Source organism: Pongo abelii, chromosome 1 (assembly GCF_028885655.2).
Source record: "Pongo abelii isolate AG06213 chromosome 1, NHGRI_mPonAbe1-v2.0_pri, whole genome shotgun sequence".
NCBI classification, from domain to species: Eukaryota; Metazoa; Chordata; class Mammalia; order Primates; family Hominidae; genus Pongo; species Pongo abelii.
In genome coordinates this window covers 51,910,567-51,930,385 of record NC_071985.2, presented here as the reverse complement: position 1 = coordinate 51,930,385, position 19,819 = coordinate 51,910,567, and the positions used below count along the sequence as shown (strand labels likewise).

Genomic DNA, 19,819 nt, shown 5'->3' with positions numbered 1-19,819 from the left:
AGAGAGGACACAAACAAATGCAAAAGCATTCCATCCTCATGAATAGGAAGAATCAATATAATGAAGATGGCCATACTGTCCAAAGTAATTTATAGATTCAATGTTACTTCCATCAAACTACCATTGAATTCTTCATAGAATTAGAAAAAAACTATTTTAAATTTCATATGGAATCAAAGGAGACTCCATAGAGCCAAGTAAAAAGTAAAATCCTAAGTAAAAAGAACAAAGTTGGAGGCATCACGCTACCTGACTTCAGACTATACTACAAGGCTACAGTAACCAAAACAGCATGGTACTGGTACCAAAACAAACATATAGACCAATGGAACAGAAAAGAGACCTCAGAAATAACACCACACATCGACAACCATCTGATCTTTGGCAAACCTGACAAAAACAAGCAATGGGGAAAGGATCTCCTATTCAGGAGCTAGGAAAACTGGCTAGCCATATGCAGAAAACTGAAACTGGACCCCTGCCTTACACCTTATACAAAAATTAACTCAAGATGGATTAAAGATTTAAATGTAAAACCCAAAACCATAAAAACTCTAGAAGAAAACCTAGGCAATATCATTCAGGACACAGACATGGGCAAAGACTTCATGACAAAAACAACTTCAACAAAAGCCAAAATTGATAAATGAGATGCAATTAAACTAACAGCAAAAGAAACTATCATCAGAATGAACAGGCAACCTACAGAATGGGAGAAAATGTTTGCAATCCACCTATCTGGCAAAGATCTAATATCCAGAATTTACAAGGAACTTAAACAAATTTACAAGAAAAAAAAAACAACCCCAACAAAAAGTAGGGAAAGGATATCAACAGACACTACTCAAAAGAAGACATTTATGCAGCCAACAAACATGAGAAAAAGCTTAACATCACTGATCACCACAGAAATGCAAACCAAAACCACAATGAGATACCACCTCACGACAGTCAGAATGGTAATTATTAAAAAGTCAGGAAACAATAGATGCTGGAGAGGCTGTGGAGAAACAGGAATGCTTTGTTGGTGGGAATGTAAATTAGTTCAACCATTGTAGAAGACAGTGTGGTGATTCCTCAAGGATCTAGAACCAGAAATAACCATTTGACCCAGCAATCCCACTACTAAGCATATACCCAAAGGAATATAAATCATTCTACTATAAAGACATACATACACATTTGTTTGTTGCAGCACTATTTACAATAGCAAAGACATGGAACCAACCCAAATGCCCACCAATGATAGACTGGATAAAGAAAATGTGGTACATATACACCATGGAATACTATACTGCCATACAAAGGAATGAGATAATGTCCTTTGCAGGGACATGGATGAAGCTGGAAGCCATCTTCCTCAGCAAACTAACATAGGAACAGAAAACCAAACACCGTATTTTCTCACTTATAAGTGGGAGTTGAACAATGAGAATACATGGATACAGAAAGGGGGACAACACGCACCGGGGCCCATTCGGGGGCCAGGGGTGAGGGGAGGGAACTTAGCGGACAGGTGAATAGATGCAGTAAACCACCCTGGCACATGTATGCCTATGTAATAAACCTGCAGGTTCTGTACTTGTATCCCCCCCCGCCTTTTTTTTTAAGAAAGAAGATAGAAGAAGAAAGAAGAAAGAAGAAGGAGAAAAGCCAGAACAGCTCACATCTGATTCCCAGTCCAATCTTCCTTCTCCTAACAGACTTCTGGAAGGCAAGAACCACATCGTCTTCTTTACAGCTTTATTGTGCCAGACAAGCACCTTTCAAAGTACTCTACGAGTAATTTTAAATTCTTAAGACAACTAGAGCTGCATGCTAATTGCCTAGGCTATGTTCATTTGTTTAAAATTTGGTAAAATTTTTCATCTCTAATTTAAGAGTAACAATCAAAAATATAACTTAAAATGCCTTAAAAATGTAGCATTACTTTTATAATTTTTTAAATTTTCCTACATACCTATTTAATCTGTTTATTATACACAGTATAACTAAAAACACCACCAAAAATATTGATGCTTGTGAGACTGTATGTCTATATTTCATAAAGACCTTTGCTCTTGTTGTGTTAGTATGAAGTATTTCCCTATCTCTGGAGTGTATCAATAAAGTAGATTATAAAGCCTCATAAATTAAAGACACTCTGTTCTGACTAACTTCTAGAGAGAAATGTACATAAATAGAATATTCCCAAAACATCTATAAAATAAAGAAGTTGAACTTGTAATATTTCAAATGAGCTAGACTTTCAAAATAATTCTTAGAGGATTCAAATTCACATTATTAAGGTAAATCTTTAGACAACTCAAGTTTTATAACTTTGGCTTAATAAAAATAGCCATGTCTTCTCTGATTTAATAATGTTAAGGACAGAGCAAGTACACATTTTATTCTATTTGGGTACGTTTTTCCCAAATGTATACAAGTTATTGAACTAATAAGCAACTATGACACATTAAGGTTATATAACATGTAAATTTCTATTTAACCAAACTTAATCACTATTCTGGAAAACTTTATGTGATTATATATGTGATTATATTATGTAGTACATCTACTTGAATATAATTTCCAAAATCTTTAGGTAACCAAAATGTGGAATTGATATTAAATTGACTTAATCAATGGATAATTCCTCAGAACACTAAAACATTAATTACTAAGCACAATTTGTCTATATACTTTTTCTTCTTATTTTTGTATGCCATCAAAAGACAATTTGAGTTATGTTCACAAATGTGTTCATTTTTCCTATTTTACTAAAACGTAAAAGAGATGTGGGCAGCTCTGGCAGTCTGTTAAAATGCTTGTGTATGACTGGAAGTTCTCAATCATCTACCCCTCAAGTGTTGTTGTTTTCCTGTAAGACATTAGTTACTTAGATTAAAAGTTATAATTATAATACTATGAGTGTTTAAGACTAAACTAGGGGCAACAGTGTCAAACAAACAACTGAGTATATACTTTTGTTTTTTAAAGAGAAAGAATTATTTTGCCCTAAATCAGCAGTTCACTTCAGCTTTGCTTTTTTTGTTGTTTTGTTTTTGTTTCTATTTTTGAGACAGGGTCTCACTGTCGCCTGGGCTGGAGTGTAGTAGCAGCATCTCAGCTCACTGCAACTTCTGCCTCCCTGGTTCAAGTAATTCTCCTGCCTCAGTCTCCCAAGTAGCTGGGATTACAGGCCTGCACCACCAGGCCTGGCTAATTGTTTTGTTTTTAGTAGAGACAGGGTTTTACCAGTTGGCCAGGTTGGTCTCAAACTCCTGACTTCAAGTGATCTGCCTGCCTCGGCCTCCAAAGTGCTGGGATTATAGGCATGAGCCACAGCACTCAGCCCACTTCAGCTTTGCTTTTACAAAAAAAAAAAAAAAAAAAAAGAAGAAAGAAAGAAAGAACAAAAAAAACCACCTCTATACTCCTTTTCCTTATTGGGACTTATTAGGGACCCTGTAGAGCTGTTGTTCATGTATAACTATTGAAATGTATTATATTAGAAATTAAACTTGATACATTTTTTAAGAGGTATGGATCCATATAACAGCAATCATGAATCTGTTGGATGTTAACACAAATACCATAAATGATTATGGTATTACTTTTCATCATCATCATTTTGACTTTGCAGACCTCTGAGAAGTCTTAAAGTGTTTGGTCTTGAACATGAGCACACTAGGGAATAAAATGTGATTTTTGTCTTATTTGATAATATCTGATTCTAAAAAGAAGCTACAAAAATTGTTAAAATAAACTTCAAACAATTTTGATGGGTTTGCTTCCCTGGCTTACTGATTAATTTTTTTGCCTACAATAACAAAGTTATTCCTACCTCTGGCAATTCTCAAATTTGAATATTCACACTTTTTTATTTTCTTAGGTTGCAAACATTCTCCATTCTTTTCAAATCTCTGATGCCTCCTCTCTTCACTCACACAGAAAATTATTCAACATTTCTTGAAATGATAAAAATCAAACTCATCTTCTCTTCTTTAGTTTTCTCCATCTCTCCCCAGTCCCTCAAAAATAAACTTTTTGGCCAGACTCATGTCTGTAATCCCAGGACTCTGGGAGACCAAGGTGGAAAAAATCACTTGAGCCCAGGAGTTCAAGACCAGCCTGGGCAATAGGGTGAGACCCCATCTCTACAAAAAATAAAAAACATTAGCCAGAAGTGGTGGTGCATGCCTGTAGTCCTAGCCACTTTGGTGGCTGGGGTGGAAGGACTGCTTGAGGTTGAGGTGGGAGGATCGCTTTAGTCTGGGAGCCAGTCATGAGGGCACTACTGCACTCCAGCCTGGGCAACAAGTTAAGATACTGCCTCAATCAATCAATCAATCAATCAATAAAAAATACAAAATTTTTTCATGCAATCTCTTTTTTCCCTTACACTTATACTCTTTTCCATTCCTAATGTAACTGACTATTTCAGATCCTTCTTACTTTTCACTGAACTACTAAAATAACTACCAAACTAATTTCCTCGGCTCTAGTTTCTACCAAAACCAATCCATACTGAAATCTCTCCCACTTGAAGAAACAACTCTTTAGCAAGGCAAACTGTGCCAAAACCTAGCTCATTTACTTTTATAGTTTTATCTCCCAATACTCTCCTGTACAAAACCCTCCACTGCATCAAAAAAAGAAAAAATATATAATCAAAGCTCCTGAAATGCCATGTCAGTTGTCCCACTGGTTCCTCAATTGCCAAAAGAAGGAAAACATACTGCGAGAAGCATATAATAAACCAGTGCCTACGGGGACCAACAACTCCATGTTATGATAAATGGATTTAAAATTTAATTTAAAATTTCTTTGGACTAAATTACATATTGCTTTTAAATTCTAAAGATACCAAGAGAAAAATTATTATAATAATCTTTTTTAAGGGAGCTAAAATAAGTGAGGAAAGTTTGAGACAACATGCCAAGCAGAAAAAAAACAATAAAGCTAAAAATTTAAGAGTAAATGCTTTTGAGTCAGACAAACATGTCTTCAAATCTTAGCTCCGCCTCTTACAAGCACTGTGACCTCAGGTAAGTTTCTTACTTAAGACTCAATTCAGGTATAATACTATCTCCTATTAGCCCTGGGAGGATTTAAAAATAAAATGAAGTATGTACATAAAGCACCTAGTATAGTGCCCAGTGCATGGTAAGAGTGAAACAAAGAGCTTTTTAAGATTATAATTACTGAGGCAGCCTCAGATCCAGAGAAAAGGCTAGTTAAGGAGAAGGCAGTTGGTAGAGAAAAGCAGTAAAAGGGAAAAGGGTTAAGAAATATACACAGAGTACTTGTGTCTTCTGTAGAATTCAATAAATTCCCTAAAAAGTATATAGCAAAACAATTATTCAAGGCCCTTGACTAGATTCCCATGTAAAGCTTGATTTCTTTAGATGTAAAATGAAATAGATACACAAAATGGTATCTAAAGTTCCTTTCAGCTCTAACCTTCAAGAAGGCTATAAGAATTGTTGTAAACTAGAATCCTAAGAGTTATGAATGTTCATCACCATTACATGGTTAAGCGCTTCTGTATTTCACTAAGCACATGAGGGTTTATTGATGTTCCAGTATCTCACAATTTCAGAAACAGAACAACAATTAAGCCCCAAATAAAAAAATTCCAAGCTGGACCTGACAAGTACATTATCACTCTCATGTGAACCCAAAGTTAGTAGTCTTCAGAACCCCTAAAAATGCTCAGGGGCAGTTTATAAAGTAAAAGGTAGAAATTAAAAAAAAAAAAAAAAAAGACCTGAACAGGAATAGGAGTTTTGTAATTGGTTGAACGGACAAGACAGAATTGAGAAGACTAATATATATATATATATATATATATATATATATATATATATGAATGGTAAAATGAGTGAGCAAGGCTCTAATCTAACTACAAGCTACTTGAGAACAAACGCAAACTTCTTATTCCCAAGTCATGTCTTCACTGTAGGGAGTTCTTTTACATACTTAAGATATTTATACATCTAAAAAGCTAAAATCAAATTATAATTCTATACCCTCTTTTTATGTGAAACCATGGTCAAAGGTTGTACTAGACGTAATTAATATTTATCACGCCCATTTAACCGACTTTTTGAGTGTAATTTCTAAGTCTTTCAGATTGACTTTCACATCTAGAAAAGTATTCTTTCATGTTTATTCAAAATTACATGTCTGTAGGTTATTTCTGAATGAACTGCTTTAAACACATACGTTTATCAGCTTTCATGCTTGCAAATTGTGAGAACTGTATCTGTGGACTTAAATTATAGTAAGTTTGTGTATTCTGAATTTAACAGTGACAAGACTGTCTTATCCCATTTATTTGAAGATATAAGAAAGAAACCTGCTCATCAGGCATCCAGCAAAAAGTACTTATGTCTATTAAAACTTAAATTTGTATAATATAAAACCTGGAATAATGCGTGAAGCTAGTAGGACAAAACATAGGATAAACACTTCAGGATGTTGCGCTGGGCAAAGATTTCATAAAGAAGACCTTAAAAGCACAGGCAACAGAAGCAAAAATAGACAAATGAGATTATATCAAACTAAAAAGCTTCAGCACAGCAAAAGAAACAACCAGCAGACTGAAGAGACAACCAACAGAATGGGAGAATGTATATGTAAACTAATCATCTGACAAATTAAGATCCAGAATACACATGGAACTCAAACAACAGCAAAATCACAAATAATACAATTTTAAAATGGGCAAATGAGCTGAATAGACATCTCTCAAGAAAAGACATAAAAATGGCCAACAGGCACATCAAACAATCTCAGCATCACTAATCACCAGGGAAATGCAAATCAAAACCACAAAGAGTTATCATTTCACCCCAGTTACAATAATTATCATCAAAGAGACAAAAACTAACAAATGCTGGCAAGAAGGCAGAGAAAGGGGAACTCCACACACTGTTGGTGGGAATGTAAATTAGTATAGCAATTATATAAAAAATAGTATGGAGGTTCCTCAAAAAACTAAAAACAGAACTATTATATGATCCAGCAATCCCACTACTGGGTATATATCCAAAAGAAAGAAAATCAGTATGCCAAAGAGATACATGTTTATCGCAGCACAAGAGCCAAGATACGGAATCAACCTAAGTGTCCATAAACAAATGAATGGATTAAAAAATATGGTATACATACAAAATGGAATACTATTCAGCTATAAAAAAAGAACAAAATCCGGTCATTCATGGCAACACAGATGGGCTTGGAGGACATTATGTTAAGTGAAATAAGTCAGGCACAGAAAGACAGATGTCTCATGTTCTCACTCATATTGGAAGCTTAAAAAATTTATCTCATAGAAGTAGAGTAGAATAGTGGTTACTAGAGGCTGAGAAGGGCAGGCAGGGGCTTGGGGCTGATAGCCACAGGTTAGTTAATGGATCCAAAATGACAGCTAGATAGGAGGAATGGTGTTCTAGTGTTCTGTAACACTGTAGGGTGATTATAATTAACAAGAATTTATCATATATTTTCAAATAGCTAGAAGAGCAGATTTTGAATATTCCCAGTGAAAGAAATGATAAATGTTTGAGGTGATGGATATGCCGATTACCCTGATTTGATCATTACATATTGTATACATGTATCAAAATATCACAGTGTACCTATATATATGTATAATTATATGTCTTTTTTTTTTTTTTTTTAGACGGAGTCTTGCTCTTGTTGCCCAGGCTGGAGTGCAGTGGCGCGATCTCGGCTCACTGCAACCTCCGCTTCCCAGGTTCAAGTGATTCTCCTGCCTCAGCCTCCCAAGTAGCTGAGATTACAGGCACATGCCACCACACACGGCTATGTTTTGTATTTTTAGTAGAGATGAGGTTTCACCATGTTGGTCAGGCTGGTCTCGAACTCCTGACCTCATGATCTGCCCGCCTCAGCCTCCCAAAGTGCTAGGATTACAGGCGTGAGCCACTGCGCCCAGCCATATCAATTTTTAAAAAAGCAAAAAATATTGGCAAAAAAATCCTTAAATCTGTATTGTTTACCATATATTATATATAAAGCAACATCAAAATGATCTATAACATAAAGTTTAAATGATTTTGCTATTTACATATATCATGTAAAACTACCGTATCATTTTGGTCATACTAAATATTTGAGGAACTATAGAAGACCATAATATAAAATGCAAATGGAATAAATTCATCCAGTAGTCTTGCATGCCATATTTTTTAAAGAAAGTAAAGCTATAGGTAAGAACTATTTTAAAATAAAAAAAAGTGATAATTCAACTTCCATATGTAAATGACTCAGATAGTACTGTGACAAGGAGAGAACTGATCACTTATTTATGGCAGTAATGCTTACTTCTAAGTACACAGAAATCATAAGAGTATATTTAACAAAGATTTCATATTGTCAACTTTTTATTGTTTTTAATGTTTTCAAATATATATTCTATAGATAAATTAAACAAGTATAAAATATGTTGAAAGTTTAAACATCTAGTCCCTATGAGTTTCAATATAAGGACTTCTTCATCACCCATCTACTTGGTAACTTTAAAAGATTCTTCCATATATTCCACACACATGCATTTTTTTCTCACAGTTGATCAAGAGAAAATAATTTTAGCAATTCATGTTCACTAGTAGTTATACTAGCAACAGCAGCAGTAATAGTAGCAACAATCATAATACTTCAACTTTAAATTTTTTAAAAAATTATATGGTACCAACCTGGTCTCCAAAGTCCTCTGGGAATTTCCACAATACCACAGGATCTGTAAATAATTGACATGTATAATTAAACAGCAGCAAAAGAACACATTTAAAGGAACAGTCTTGGTTAAGCACTCTTAAAATTGTCAAAGCTACTTTAATTACATTTAAATTTTTCTTTAAACATTTATAGTTGATGACATTCACTTCCTTTCTATAATTAAATATTTTGATTGTTTAAGAAATTTAATGACCTTTGAAATAGAAATAAATGATATTAATAACTTGGTCAGGTTATTAAAAATCATTACTGTATTTCTTTTAGCAACTCACTTTTTATTTACATATCTTAGATTTTAAGATTTTAAACTCTGAATTTTCTTTTTTAACTACACTTTTAAAATACTGGTATTACTTTGAAAAGAAAAATATAAATGTATCAAGTATGTAATAAAATATATTATAGCCCTCAGAGACTAGACCAAAAAACACCTTAAATATCCATTTAAAATTCCAATTAAGATTTACAAATACTGTAATAATATTTGCCTTATATCAGTTTTTAAATCTCATATTTGCAGTAATAGATAAGTTGGTAAGTAGATATAAAGCAGTTCATTTAAAATACAATTGATATTTGCAGGGCATTTCACAGAAATTTTTCTAGCATGTTTTATCTAGTAATTAATATATATAAATCAATATTGTTTTATAAATATTCACACCAGTTTTTCATTTTCTTTGTTTCTCACAGTATTTCTCTTCTACTTAGCACACTAAAATGCTAAGATCTTAGTTTAGTAAGCACTAATAAATATTTTAGCCATATACTTATTGTTTAATTCTGTCAAAAATAAACTTCTGAATACTTCAACTGTGTTTTAAAGGGATAGTGTATAATGGATTATTTCTTCTGGGCAAAAAAAAAAAAACTTGAAAGCCCAAGATAAGACTAATGTGAGTAACAAGTACCACCCATATGACAGGGTTTGAACTCCATGCCAAGTAAAAGGACTTGTGGATCAAAGATAACACTTCATGTACCAATCAGTGAAAACTTATAGCTTGATTCCATTATTTCCAATATTTCATACCATTTTCTAAAAAACACAACCTAAGGATATATATATATTTCAAAACTTTTAATTCTAAAACTCAATAAATGTCTAGCAACATTTTTAGCATGAGCTGGCTCCTCTTGTGTTTATACTTAAGTTCCACAGAATTTTTTTCAGGTATTTTAAATTAAAAAGAAAAAAGTAAGCTTTCAACAATTAAACTTTTTATTTATTAAGGACTAAAAAGTTTCCATATAAATAATAAAAATCAATAATTTAAAACATCTTATATAAGAATAATACATTACAAATTTATGAAGGTAATATTAAATGATTATATCCTCATGTAAAACAAAATGTGTACATTTCTAACATGAATGTGGAATGCATTATACATCACCTAAAAACAAACATAAATGTCTTGTGGATAATGATATTCCCAATTAAAAAAATAGACATATATTTATATGGCAGTTTTACCAAAATGGTAGCTGCTAAAATTTGAATCTCATAAAACAAAGGCATATGACAGAATTTTCATAAAATATTAAATGAAAGTTTTTATCTTTATAAAGTAATACAATTACTAACGGCTACATAAACAAATCCTCATGCAGAAATACAGAACAGTTGTTTCTCATGAACAATTACAGGGTTTCAATGTGAATATTTAAAATATCCCTTTTAAGTAACCTCAACTTTGTAATTACTATTTGAGAAGATGTTTGTGACAACTTTCTTACAACTATATCTTAAATAAGGATATTTATGTTATTGAATAGCTTACAGTTTGTCCTTGCTGTTTGTAGCATTTACCCAAATATGTTTTGCTGCCTGACTTTTCCTCACTACCATTTTTTTTTCTGTATACTCTGTTTTTTCGGAGAGAGAACAAATAAGTACATGAAAACTGCATCTATTGGTTTAAGCACAAAGTAGAAAATATCCCAGGTCTTTTCATTAAATGAATTTTACCCTTCAGCATGCAAAAAATTATTATAATCATGTGCATCCATATTTTGAAATGGATTAACTTAGTTACTGCCTATGTGATTAGATTTAGACCACATCTGACACATCTTTGTGGCAACTTTTCAGAAGTACTGCAAAGGAAGAAACAAAAGGGCTCTGAAAAAAATAATCCGATTCAACAACTTTATGCACAAAGAATGAATTTTCTGTTCCCTGAGGATTACTTTCCAGATACTCAATCTGATCTGGCAATGTTAGGTCAATTTTATGCTGATTTTATGGGTGAAAGGATGAGAACTGCTGGTGGGAATCATCGTTGCCAGTTATGACTGATATACACTGTGTTTCTCTTTTTTCCAATGTCTACCAGTAAATCAAAGGAGACTCCATATCTTAATTAAAGAAAAAAATTTTACTGCCAACATTCTAGAAACCAAATAAATATAAAAGGAAGAATACTTGATTTTGACATAAATATATTTAATCTCTTAGTTTAATAAGAGATAATGTTATAGCATAGTAAGAAAAAAATACAAGTTTTTATTAAATCAGTAACTTTGGAAGATGAACATTTAAAGTATGATTTGCACATCATCAACATAAGGATTCCAAATTCACTATTAAGGCTTTTTTAAAATGTAAAGTAAGATAAAGTCAGTAATATTTTCTTTCCCAATCAAATATTTCACATTTCCTGGCTCTTAACTGAAAACAAAATTAAAATAACTTAGAATATCAGTGTGATTCTACTATACTACAAAAAGAGTATGCAGTAAAAGATCTCCAATTTGCACAAAAGGATAATATTTACTTAATTCGGTGGAATTCAAAGATGATTAAATATACAGTATCTTCAAATTTATGCATTTGTAAAATCTCAGTTCAGAGACTACATACTTTTGGAAAAGTATAATATATCATATTAGTATTTTTCTTGATTACGGGTTTCAGTGCCTAATATACCCACACTGTAGAAGAATATGTACGAAGAAATTGAGGTCAAAACAATGAGGAGTGTGATTTACTCATGTAGCTAGGTAATGTCCGAGGTTACAGCTTTCTTTATTGAGATGTGAGGAGCACATGTTTTAAATAATTTCCAATAATTCACACATTTTTGTGGCCCATTTAACTTAAGTTCAATTTATTTCATTCAAAAATCTATGCAGTGCTAAAGAAAGAGAAAAAGTCCCTGCGTTACAATGCCCTACAACATTCACAGAGAGAAACGTCAAAGGGCAATTTCGTTTTTGTACAAAACATTCTTTTAAGTGAGGTATCCTGTAGGAACATTTGAACTCAACTTGAAAATTCACTGGCTTAAAAATGTAAAAATAAAAAAAATGTTCCTAATGAAGCAATGATGTTTTCTGAATATAAATGAGCAAAAATCATTAAAGAAAATGTGTGATTTTTTGGTAATGTATGATTTTTATTCTTTCACCTGTGGACACATAATGGTAAACTAAACAAAACAGGGTCTACCACTTACAGAAAAGAAGAGTATCTAAATATATAATGTAATAAAACTTAATGCATTTTTATGATACTAGAAGAAGGGGTACTGCAGGAGCACATAATAAGGAAATCTAATTTAGAGAGTCACTAAAGGACTTCAAAAGGAAAGGACATAAGTTGACACAAGTTAGACAAGCAAAGGATAATCTGGGCCATAAAGTGGGCAAGGGAGAACATTCTAGAGTGAAGAACCAACATGCATGACATCTTGAAGGTCAAAAGAAAGCAGAATACCTTTTGGAAACTGAAAAATCATCTGACATATCTAGAATGTAGACTAAGAGGGAGAAAATGTCTAGAGATGAAGCTGGATTGGCAAGGGAAGCCACTGAAGCAGACAGTAGTATAAATCAAGTGAGAAAGAACAACCAGAAAGGGAGAATGCAGCTAGAGTGTGTGTTATTATGAAAGTCAAGAGAAGAGGGTATATCTAAAAGAAATCCTCAAACAAATGCTGCAACACATTGAGAGATGATGACTGAAGAATGGCAACTATATTAAAAGACATAACACCACAATAAGATGAGCCTCAGTGAAACGGTAGGAAGGAGGTGGCCAATTTAAGATTATGGAATGAGTGAGTATGAGGAAAGAGAGGCAGTATGTACAGAGGCAATTTACTTAAGAAAGGATACACAAAGTAGAGGAAAGTACAGGTAGACAGAAAGATTAAGCTAGAGATATTTGTTTTTTTCTTTTGACTGGTACAGACTTGAACATGTTTAAAAGGCTATGGGAATTAATGAGCTAGCAGAGAGACAGCAAAGAAGGAATACAAGATCCCTGAGAAGACACGAAGGTTGGAATTCAGATCAAGACAGTGAGAGGAGCCTAAGACAGAAGCTGAAGTATGTTTTCCATTGTTATAGGAAAAAGAGAAGAGGAAAGACATAAAGCCAAGTAAATTTGTAGTGCAAAAATACAAGTTTTGTGAAAAAAACTGCTAATATTTTTCTATGTAGTAGGTAGTTCTCTAAAGCAAAGCTTTCTGCTAAAACACACAAAAAAAGCTGTTGGAGCTTTAAGGAGGAGGTATGAAATAACTGTTTCAGGCAGAGTTCTCAATATAGGTAGATATCCAACATGGCGTTTAATGGCAGCAAAGTGGGATTTCTCTCAATTGGTGGATTCTGTCGGGGTGAGGTTTCTGTTAGTCAGGTGGATGGGAAGATAATCTAAAAGAGTGGCTGCAGATCTGAATTACGTATCTGAAGCTAATAAAAAGGAAGTCATATTTTCGGAAAAGTCCATTAATATTACATGTTATACCAAACAATACAAATGTATTTTAAAACAGCATAGTTTCAGTTAGAGGTCTACAACATATAACTGAAGACTGCAGGATTCAGAAATAAGAATGACATAAATAAATGGAAGTATATGTAGAATTATGAAATCACATAGCTGAAGTCTGGGTCTTCTACTTATGAATAACACAATGCTTCCTGTATATGATCAGAAGTAGGTTTTGAAAAATAGCTAATCAATTTCCTTGTCTCTTTCTCCCTCAGACTCTCTAGGTTGATCTTAAGAGTCTCATCTATTTATCCAAGTGTACTATATAAATACCTTTTTTGATGTGCTATTTTTGAAAAAGTTTGATAAGCATGTAATTTAATAATTATGGTTAAAATTATATTTTATTACATCTGCCAAAATAATTTTCAAACTCATTAATTATTGTAATTTTTTTTGAGACAGGGTCTCACTCTGTCACCCAGGGTAGAGTACAGTGGCATGAGCATGGCTCACTGCAGCCTCACTCTCTTGGCCTCAAGCAATCCTTTCCATTTCAGTCTCCCAAGTAGCTGGGACTATAGGCATGCACCACCATGCCCAACTAATTTTTTTTTTTTTTTGTAAAGATGAGGTCTCGCTATGTTGCCCAGGCTGGTCTTGAACTCGTGGGCTCAGGTGATCGTACTGCCTCAGCCTCCCAAAGTGCTAGGACTACAGGTGCGAACCAACACATTCAGACTTATCATAATTTTATATTCAGCCTGATTGAAAAAAAAAAAAGGGTTTAAGGAAATAATTCACTCAATCATTTAGGGCCACAAATGACTTTGGTGAAGCCAGAGATCCAGAAGATCAACACTTTTGCCATTTTTCCTTGGCACAGACTCCAGCAAAACACAGATTTACTGCATGATAGAAAGATATCACTCATTTTGACAAAGTAGTAATAAAAAGCTTCACTGATCTACTCAAAAAAGAATAGTATGATAGACTGTATTATAAACCTTAAGACTATAAGCAACAGTGAAAATAAAAACAAATTCATTGCTGGAAAGTCTTAAATTCAGACTACATCTAATCTTGATAAAACATATATAAGCAGATGTTTGTACAAATTATTCTGAAGTTAACCTATAGATGATAATATTTAATTTTAGCATCTTCTTAAAGGTCTAATTCAGTAGTTCTCAAACTTCAACAAAAATATCTACACAAACAGATTGCTGGGTCCCACACATAAAACTTCTGAGGTGGGCCTGAGAAACTGCATTTCTTTTTTTTTTTTTTTTTTTGAGACGGAGTCTCGCTCTGTTGCCCAGGCTGGAGTGCAGTGGCACAATCTCTGCTCACTGCAAGCTCCGCCTCCTGGGTTCACGCCATTCTCCTGCCTCAGCCTCCCAAGTAGCTGGGACTACAGGCGCCCACCACCACACCCAGCTAATTTTTTTTATTTTTAGTAGAGACAGGTTTCACCATGTTAGCCAGGATGGTCTCGATCTCCTGACCTCATGATCCGCCTGCCTCGGCCTCCCAAAGTGCTGGGATTACAGGCTTGAGCCACCGCGCCCAGCCGAGAAACTGCATTTCTAAAAAGCTCTCAGGTGATACTGATGCTCCTGGTCTCAGGACCACACTTTGAGAACTAACAGCATGGACTATGTATCTCTCACAATGATTAGCATTATGTGTCACATGTTAAGAAATTTAATATTTCCTTCAAAAGGAAAGGACATAAATTGACACAAGTTAGACAAGCAAAGGATAATCTAGGCCATAAAGTGGGCCTAGAGTGAAGAACCAGTATGCATGACATTTTTATATATTTATAAAAATATAAATATTCTTTAAAATATGACAATAAATAATTTATATTTTCCTTTATTACATATATACTTGATATGACAACAAATATATCTTCATAGGGCTAGAAACAAACATCAACTATGCCACTTACAGCAGAAAATAATGTTAGCAAGAAAAATACCACCAAAATGTTTTTAAAACCCAGATACTACTGATACTACATAATTCTATTTCCATATCCCAATGAAAAGAATTTTATTTCAAAATTGAGTGTTTTGTGACACTGGAACCATATGATTTAAGGAACAATTATGGAGGACTATAGTTATGTGTACACAAGATATACTGCCTATTATTCCCTCTAACTTTATATGCTGTATGCTGTATACATACCTATTGGTAGTCCACACCTAAACAAGATAGATGTCCTTTTGTACTTTTCCAACTCAGATATGTGAGAAAATTTTTCTTGCTGTGCTGTCTTATAATGCTTTCTTTCATGAATTTAAGCAATTAGTTCCAATATGAACAACAGAAAGACTATCCGTGAATGCAAAATATAGTAATAATAATAATAAGGCCTCTTTTATTTACTTATTTGGTATTTCAAGAAAAGGTTCATTATATATGGATAGAAACTTTGTATTTTCTGAATGAGAAAGGACATTAAATATTCTTTTTTTTAAATCACCTAAAGTTATACTGTATCCTGTGTCTAGAGCTAGTAACTATTGAAGCCAAGACTAGGATTCAGGTATCCTTGCTTCTTATATAACATCCTTTCTAAAATATGCTGCTGCAATTTGCTATACTTGGTTGATCTTTGATTTTACTGTTCATTCATTGGACAGTAATTTAAAGAACATCCACAAGTCTAAAAGCTTCTTAGTTATCTATAGGAAGACATTCTCACCAAGCCAAATATTTGTATTTTGTAAAACAATGGCCTAAATCTTACAGACTTCCTTTGAACAATACTTGGAAATTTGTATGTGAAGAAACCTAGAAAAGGAGATTAATTACTAATAATACTCAAATCAATACCTTCTCAATCTGAAATTAAAATAATTCTTCATTTAATCATGTAAGTTTGATTCACACATACAAAAACCTCACAGAAATGAAAACATTATTTCAAGATCTTTTACTTTATAATCACTTGCAAAAATAGAGATCACACTTCTATTTGTTATTTTACATAATGCATACATTTAAAATTAAAAGTAGGCAATTTTGAAAATATGTCCATTTGTTCACCATTCTAAAAATGCACATAAGCAATGGTGGAAATAAAATTTAATGTAATGATCCACTGTGATTATCTTCATTCGAATAAGCCATCCTGGAAAATCAAACTAGCACTTTAAAATAAATTTGGTGTTTTTGAAACTCAAACCTTAAAAAACAATTCGGATAATGGATAATTCCAACCTTTCTAAATATTTCTAGAAAGATGTAAAATCAGCATCACAACTTAAAACAAGGAAGCTCTTTTTTGAGCAAATATTAGCCAATTCTAACTAAGGTAATGAAAATGGAACTTCAAAGAACCTTAAGAAAATATAACTCATAGCATGTTAGATATATCATTTTGCTACATCCATTCCTTTTAAACAAGACCTATTATAATAAAATGAAAACCCTCATCAATCACCTGATAGAGTAATTCCAAACTTAACCAAACAGGGCTAATGGGTGAGAATTGAATTGAAAACACCTTGACAAAGAAAGCAATTTCTTTTCTTCGCACTCTTCTGAAGCTGTGGGTGATCATGGTAATCGAACCATCAACAGTGAGGGGCCATCTGTCCCAAAGGCCCTTCATGAGAGTTTTAAAAAAAACATCAACAATAAAAAAGGGAAAGAAATGCTGTACCACAGATGTTCAATCTTGATTAATCTATGACAAGGAACTTACAACTGAGAATCAATGTTTTGACATTTTTCAGATACTAATCATTAAAAGCCAACACAAACGTTTTTATAAGAACACAGGGAAAAAAAGTTAATAGGTTGCTTTTAACCTATTAAAAGAAAGATGATCTGTCATACAGAACCTAATATACCTTTGAGTCAGCTAAGATCTTAAAGTTGCTTTAAGATCATATCCTAAAGCAATCGCTTTTATTACGATTCCTTTAAGGAGGAAAAGAAGGTAAGAGGCCATGCTTTAAATTAGCATGAGACTGTTGTTTGTTGTAATTCTTTATAATTTTTATAATTATAAGAATTATAAAAAAGCAAGTATATGGTTAAATAAAAAGAAGACATATATTTTTATTCACAACACTCATTATACTTAACTCTTTGAAGTAAAATATTGTCAAGACACAGTCTTAATGTGAAACTTCAGAACGTAAAATTAACTGAACTGCTCATAAAACGGCTTCGTTTTATTCATGACATTTAAAATCATGTTCATATTACACCAAAAAGTAATTTTGGGTAGATGTGCAAATGCTTCAAAGCTTTCTTGTTTGATATAAAGATGGTCTGAAGTACAGTAGACTTCTAATACTCCTAGATATAACACACATAGCTTCAATGATTTGGGAGTAAGCTAAAATTCATGAATAGAATCATATTACGAAAATGACTTAAAGTTCACTAACATAAAAACATGTGTAAGCTACGTTAAGAATAACTGCTAAAAATATTTTTAAATTAATTTTAAAATGAAAAATACATTAAAACAAACGTCAAAGAACCAAATTAAACCATGCATGACCTTTCTTTCAGGATACTTTCAAGTTAGAATAAAAGTAAACGTAGAATAAATACAAGATTCTAACGAATATAATAAAGTCACTAAGAAACTTACTGTAAATGCAATAACTCTTATTTATCTTTGTATCTACGAAGCCTAAAATGGATCCTGTCACCCTAAAGAGATGGCACCTCAGGCACATGACAAAAGGAAAGTACAAATGCCCTCTTGAAGAAGAAACACTCAACTCAAGTCTTGCCTAACATAAATGGGTAATTCAAAATTACCACAGAAAATCTAAACATCTGTGATTATAACCATCAGACACAAGGAATGGAATTAAGATACTAATTTTTTTTGTTCCTCCCACATAGGCTTCAAATATTAAAATTACCTGAAACAGCATATATTATAAGGATATTTAAAATGTTATACAATAAAATAACTCAAAACATGAACTAGCAAATTTTGAAAACTAGAACTTTTAAAAATATAAAAATATAATCTATGAAATTAAAAGCTCAATGAATAGAACAGCACATCTTATAAAACTGAAGAGAGAAATAGTGAACTAAGTCAGACACAAATGATATTAAATAAATTGAGCCATAAAGAGACAAAATAAATGAGAAAAATAAAAGAGGTTAAGAAAAATGGAGACCAGAATAAAATAAATCTATATAAATTTCTAAAAGATCAGACCGAAGACACCAGAGTGTGTATAATGGAGGAAGGAAGAAAATAATATTAGAAGAAATAAAGGCTGATTTTCCAAAACTGATAAAAGACACATCTTTGGATTTGGAAATGACAACAAACCTAAGCAAGATCTCAAGAAAGACATGACTAGACGCATCACAATGAAATTGCAAAGTATAAAAAGACATGGATACCTTTCAAAGCATCCTAGAGAGAAAAGAGATAAGTAGAAAACTACATACATTATTACATTGACAGCAGACTTCTCAATAGCAGCAATGGAAGCCAGAAGACAGTGGAATAATATATTCAAAAACTTAAGAACTGTGCAAACAGGAATGTAGGTAAAATAAATACATTTTCAGAAAGACAAAACTAAAAGATTTACCAAGAATAGACCCTTTCTAAAGGAGCAGCTAAAGAAATTGTAACAGAAAAATTCTCCTTTTTTATAAAATGCAAGAAATTATATATTTCTTGTATGCAAACATAAATATAAAACAATGTTTACTGAAGCACTGTTTACAATTGGCAAAGTTTTGAAAGATAACCTATATGCCCATCAATATGAAAATGATTATACCATTATTATTCTATGAAACACTATACAACTCTGAAAAAGACTATAGCCTTGAAAAAAAAAGTTATATTTGTTCATATGAAAAAAATCTAAAAGAGTGATAAGTGAAAATAATGAGACAAGGTGAGGTCAGAGAGTTAAGGAGGAATAAGCAGAACATAAAGGGCCTTAAGAGTGATAAAAAGGAACCGGCTTACACTCTGGGAAAGGGAGCCACAGCAGCATTTGAATAGAGAGGAGACATGCTCTGACATATTTTAACAGGATCACTCTGGCTTCTGTGTTGAGTATAAACTGAAAGGTAATAAAATAATGAACCCAGTTATGATGCTACAGATAATATTTAAAATGAACCTCTTAGGAAAAGAACTTATTCATATATATGAATGACTCAAGATACATATATACACACACACACACACACACATATACACACACATATACATATATATAGACAATTTGTGGTAAAATATCAGGGAAGGAAGCAGATAACATAAAATTTACAAGATGATCTACCCTCCTGAGACAGAATTCATGGCAAGGGCAATAAGGG

The 19,819-nt window shown here is 32.8% G+C and overlaps 1 protein-coding gene across 4 annotated transcripts in view; it reads right to left on the bottom strand.

Moving 5' to 3' along the window:
• The window catches only part of DENND1B (DENN domain containing 1B), a 265,750-nt gene that overhangs the window by 196,519 nt on the left and 49,412 nt on the right, over positions 1–19,819 (bottom strand). For all 4 annotated transcript variants that reach the window (XM_054523755.2, XM_024234528.3, XM_024234539.3 and 1 more), the window contains exon 3: positions 8,709–8,752. In XM_054523755.2, the coding sequence (XP_054379730.1) occupies positions 8,709–8,752 (44 nt within the window). The remainder of the gene's footprint in view (positions 1–8,708; positions 8,753–19,819) is intronic.